Source organism: Cucumis melo, chromosome 4 (genome assembly GCF_025177605.1).
Source record: "Cucumis melo cultivar AY chromosome 4, USDA_Cmelo_AY_1.0, whole genome shotgun sequence".
NCBI classification, from domain to species: domain Eukaryota; kingdom Viridiplantae; phylum Streptophyta; class Magnoliopsida; order Cucurbitales; family Cucurbitaceae; genus Cucumis; species Cucumis melo.
In genome coordinates this window covers 15005412-15011411 of record NC_066860.1, presented here as the reverse complement: position 1 = coordinate 15011411, position 6000 = coordinate 15005412, and the positions used below count along the sequence as shown (strand labels likewise).

At 32.6% G+C, this 6000-nt stretch overlaps 1 protein-coding gene across 1 annotated transcript; it reads right to left on the bottom strand.

Moving 5' to 3' along the window:
• Nucleotides 1-857: 857 nt before the first annotated feature.
• Nucleotides 858-1226, bottom strand: LOC127148932 (uncharacterized). The gene has a single exon (XM_051083367.1). It carries the CDS (start codon nucleotides 1224-1226, stop codon nucleotides 858-860), a length of 369 nt encoding a protein of 122 aa, XP_050939324.1.
• Nucleotides 1227-6000: the final 4774 nt, after the last annotated feature.

The window sequence follows — 6000 nt, the reverse complement described above, 5'->3', positions numbered from 1 at the left end:
CTTCCCTCTTCTTCCGACAAAAGAAGAGGGAATTTTTTGCGTAACAAAAATCAGAGGGGTGAGTTTTGCGAATTTTTGAATTGCTCTCCCGTTCTCTCTGAACAAATTTTCTCTCTAAAGAAAAATTCCGTTATTCCATTTTTGGTTCCCACAAACCATCTCAATCAGAGAATGGGAAGGTTTCCAAGTAGTGGTGTCCAAATTGGTGATTGGTAGATTCAGAGTCGTCAACGAGCATAAGTTTTCTTCTCTGTATTTTTCTTCAAAGCATGTTTAACCATAAAAATAGTTTTGTAATTTTTGCCAATGTATTGGTAATTTTAAGGTTCCAATTAAAATTGGGTCTCTGTAATTCTTCCGTTGGAAAGGGTTTTCATCCCTTTATCAAAAAGGTCTAAATGATGTCCAGTGTCTAAAGTTAAACGATAAATTCCCACAGCTTCAACTAGAACTTTGACTCTGTTTCCCATAAAAATGAATCTCTCATTTGGGTTTGTGGTTAGGGTCGTAAGGAATCCCTGCATTGTATTGGAAACATGAATGGTACAATCAGAATCAATCCATCATGTATTATAAGGAACTTCAGTTAAGTTTGATTTGAAACATACTAAAGCATTATACTTACCTTTATTCTCGAACCATGCCTTACGTTTTAAAAAATCTTTTTTATAGTGCCCAAGTTTATTGCAAAAACTACACTTATCCTTAATTTGTCCCTTTTTGTGGATTAGGGCAGATAACTGTTTTACCTTTAATTGTCCATGATTGCCTTTTCCATTCTTTTTTCCAGGTTTCTTTCCAGCTCCTTTGTGACCCATGAGATTGGTAGAGTGAATCACTGGTTTCTTAAGCCTTGCTTACTCTTGAATGAGCATACTTTGTAATTCGTGCACATTCCCTTTATCTTTCAGAGTGTTATAGTTCATGTGAAATGGGCCATACTCTGAAGGTAAGGAATTAAGGATAAACGTTACCAAAAAATTCTCACTAACTTTCATTCCCATGGTCTTTAATCTTGCTGCTAAGTTCGTCATTTCAAGGATATGCTCATGTATAGTACGAGAACCATCAAACTTGATGTTGGTTAAAGTACTCATAAGTGTTCCAGCAAGTGACTTATCAGCCGACTCTGACTGAGAACATTTTTTCATAGATTTCATAAATTCCTTAGCATCTTGAGTTTTCTTAATTGTGGACTTAATATTGTTTGCTACAGTTATTCGCATAAACATTAAGCTCAATCTATTTTATCTTTCCCAAGCTTTGTAGAAAGATTTATCCTCATCACTGCTAGCAGAAGTAATTGCAGCAGGTTTCTCACTTAAAAGTGCTAAATTAAGATCCAAAACTCCAAGATGGAATTGAATTTGTTCGCACCAATTCGAGAAATTGAGTCCATTAAACTTTATTATAGATGTAGCATGCGAATAAAGAGAAACAGGAGCAGTGCTTTTGACTATCATAAGAAGGACTCGTTCAAGACCTTCTAATCTTTGACATAGTAATCCAAATCATCAAAATTCCGTAGGCCGTCTTCGTCATCATCAACCCCTTACCTACGGTCTTTGGATAGTCTTCGTCATCATAAAGATTGCTTTACTCGGCTCTTTTTCTCCCCTTATGCCCTACTCTCCCTTGTTTAGATGTTCCAATGTGGCCCTTACCACTCGTTCAGAAAGCTCATTGATAAGAACATATTAACCTCTTCCATGAATGAGTCACCTGGACCTTTGTTTTTGGTTCTACGTAGCTTAATTTCCTCCATATTCACCTTTTTTTCTTCATTCATCCGCCTCAATGGATCTGAATAGGTTTCTTTAGTTGGTTCTCAGCTCCTTTCAGTTTCTAGTCGGACCTCTGAATTCCACTAACCCGGTCCGTGGTAGCTTATGCTTATACATCATTGCTTTGAGAAATAAACATAAAAATACAATACCGATTCAGATAATATTAAATAATCATTAATTTATACATTGAAGTTCTTCTTTGGAAGGCACAGCAATGTACAACATTTATACTTAACTGATGCTAGATTTAGTTTCATATAATTGGTAATTTAAATGCTCAAATTAGATACATTAGTTATCTTTGGATATACTAATAATATCTAACCAAACACCTCAATTAACTATTAATTACCTTTGGACAAATTAAATGTTTTATAATAACGAAAATCAATACACTCATGACAAATCCTTAATGTTTCACAATGTCTCATTCACTAGCATCAAATGGACATGAGTAATTGAATCAACTTTAATTTGATGTCTAAAGATTTACCAATTTGGCTATTTTGGTGACTAGCAAACTATCATAACATAAATATCATAATAAAACAATTCCAATTAACCACAATAAGTTTCAAAATTATAAAACTACACATTACCTTTGGACAATTTAAAAGTTTTATAATAATGTAAATCAATATACTCGTAATAACATCTTTATGTTTCATAATATAATATAATTCATCATCATCACATAAATATGAGTAATTGAGTTTAACCTTAATTTGATATCTATTGAACTTACTAATTTGGCCACTTTGGTGACTAACAGATTATTCATAATATAGATATTATATCAAAATAATCACAAATAATTATTTCCTTAATTTGCAAAACATTAATCAATGGAATATCTATAAAACATACTAATTTGGTCACTTTGGTGACTAACAAACACTAGAAGAAATCTGGTCTTTAATGTCGGGTGGAAAAAATGAAAAATAAGCTTTAATGTCGGTTTTAAACCGACATTAAAGCTTTATCTTTAATGTCGGTTTAAAACCGACATTAAACATCATGTTTTTTAGAACCGACATTAAAGGTCTTTTTATTTTTTTAATTTTGTAAAAAGTTGAATTTTTCTCTCTCTTACTTTACTCTTTTCTCCTTTCTTCTCTACCAAACCCTACACTTTACTCTTTTCTCCTTTCTTCTCTACCAAACCCTACGAAGGTTTTCTCTCAACATTTCTTCCCTTTCTTGCTTTCTCAATCTCATCACTTTCTCCCCTCTCTTCTCTGATCAGTCGCCAACGCGTGTGAACTCGTCGCCGTGCTATCATCGGAGGCAGCTTCTTCCATTGCCGCATCGCGCTCGTGCCTCACGTGGAACACTCACCCTTCTCACCACCACGTTACCGGCTCGGGATTACACATATGGAGATTCTTCCTCCACCCAAGGTGTTTTGGCTTTTGAGACCTTCACCTTTGGAGATTCAACTGAAGATCAGGTACTATTAATTTCCACATGAAAATATATAGACTTAAGAAATTTTGAAATTTCATTATTGAATAAAATAGATATTATTAATTTACTCACTCATGTTTTGAAATACAAGTATGTGAATAATAATAAAAAGATCAAACAAGATTTAAATTCTAATATATGAAATTCTTTTAATATATTTTCTCAATCCAGATCTCGATCCCTGGACTCGGGTTTGGATGCGGAAACGATAACAATGGAGATGGGTTCAGCCAAGGCGCAGGGCTAGTGGGGCTTGGACGAGGACCCTTATCATTGGTTTCTCAACTAAAAGAACAAAAGTTTGCTTATTGTTTAGCAACCATTGATGATTCAAAATAGGTTTCTTTAATAACTATTTCATTCTTTTTCTTTTTCTTTTTTTAAATTAAACTTATTGTGTTATGCATTTTTGTTGAGTAAAAAAAAAATTGAATTCTTTAGCCAAATTTCAAACAAAATAAGTTTTTTTAATTTCAAAATTTAGCTTGGATTTATCACTTCTAAAATGTTGACAATAAAACATAAAAACCAATAGATAAGATGCAATACTGTTTATGTACTTAATTTTAAAAGACAAAAAATCTAAATGAAATCAAATAAATACAAACAGGAGTTTTAGCCTAACAAAATATAACATAAATATAACATATTTTAGCCTCACTTCACAGCTTCACTTTGTGCATTTGAGGGTATCACAAATTCTTCTTGATTGGTTTTTTGGTTTTGCAGTATCTTCCTCATTTATTGAAAACAAAAAAGCCAATCTATGATCGATATTCGGTGTTATTTTCAATTGTAATCATCTGGCTATATGCTGGAGAAGCCTTTGCAATGATGGCTGCTTCTGTTGTTTCCCTCTTTGAGGTCAAGTTCTTTGACTTCATATGTATTATATCTATCTTCTTTTCCATGAGCTATTTACCTCCTAGTCATCTTACTTCTAATAATAAGATATTTCAGAGTACCAGAACATTTTTCGCAGCATCAAGATATGGCAGTGCGACTCCAGTGCCTGCATCCATCATCAGCCGGGGTAGCGGTTGGCTGGTAAGATATGCCATGAATGTCTAATTTGTGCTAGAATTCTTCTTTGGCGTCTAAGTTGTGCTAGAATTCTTCTTTTGTTCTTTACTTTTCTTATTAGCCATGAAATCTTATTTTCTCATCAATTCTTCTTTAATTTCAGGGAGTTGGAGTTTTGCTCAATGGCATGTTTGGTTCTGTCACTGGCACTTGTGCATCTGTGTAAGATTAGGATATATTTCACTATTTCGCATGAATTATATGGTATGGTTGAGAATGGTTGGAATCTAAGATTTTGTCCAAAATTCTTCAACAATATCACAAGATCAAGTTGGTTGGCTATTGCTGCTTGAAATACATTTTAACATGTGCAAACCATCAGATACAGTAAAATTGGAAGTGGAACATTATATATTGCACGAAAATGGATTGGATTGGATTCTTGGTAAAAACCAGCCTCATTTATCACATGTTGTAATGTTCTTCTCTGATGGGTTTTAAAAAGTGTAGGGAAAATGCTGGTCTATTAGCTTTAACAAGAGTTGGTAGCAAAAGGGTTTTAAAAAGTGTAGGGCATGATTGAGTTACTTGAGCTCTAGGTAGTTTGTTTTTTTGAATGATTTTGCACCGTAATAGGGAAGGAAAAAGCTCGAGATTAATGCATTGGATTGAATTAATGTCTATTTGGATATTGTTTGTAGATAATTGAAGTCATATCGGGTTGAAAGCTAAGCGATTGTGCAGAGATGGCCAAGCGACCGTTGAAAATTGAAGATTGAGAAGGCATTTAGGATTTTTAATTATTTAATTCTTGTATTAGAATCTTTTTTCATGTACTATCATAGAATATATAAACATAATATTAAGATTTTATTTTGTGTATGTACAAGACAAATATTATAGTTTCTAACATAATATGAATTTCATTGATTTGTTGGCATGTGAAAAACATATTTATCTACATTGACCCAATGTCGGTCTATAGGACAATAATGTAACAATTAAATAAAAATAAATTTGTAAAAGTGAATCCAAAAACTAGGCTTTAATGTCGGTTTTAAACCGACATCAGAGTTCAACCGACATTAAAGGGCTTTGATAACACTATCAAAGATGTCGGTTGAAAACTGACAAACCGACATTAAAGAGGCCTTTAATGTCGTTTTTAAACCGACATTAAAGCCCAACCGACATTAAAGGGATTCAATAACACCATCAAAGATGTCGGTTGAAAACTGACATTAAAGGCCTTTAATGTCGTTTTTAACCCGACATTAAAGAGGCCTTTAATGTCGTTTTTAAACCGACATTAAAGCCCAACCGACATTAAAGACCTTTAATAACGCTCACAAAGATGTCGGTTGCCAAGTGACATTAAAGGCCAAAATTCTTCTAGTGAAATTATTCCTAATATATCGATATTGAATAACATAATTCCAAGTGATTTACCTCATAATTTGCAGTTAGATAAAATAATTTCAACAAAACTTCATACATTCATACATTATCTTCCAAAATTTAATTATATAATTTAAATTTTAGAAATAAGTGGATACTTTAAACATAACACATAAAATATAATTAACATTTGATCATCAATTTCAACATAAACTAAATATATGCAATATTTCGAATATCATCAAAATCTAAAATTTAATTAGATTTAGAATGAATTAGATTTTCGACAATTTTCTAATCTTAGTTAGATTTTAATTCATTTAAT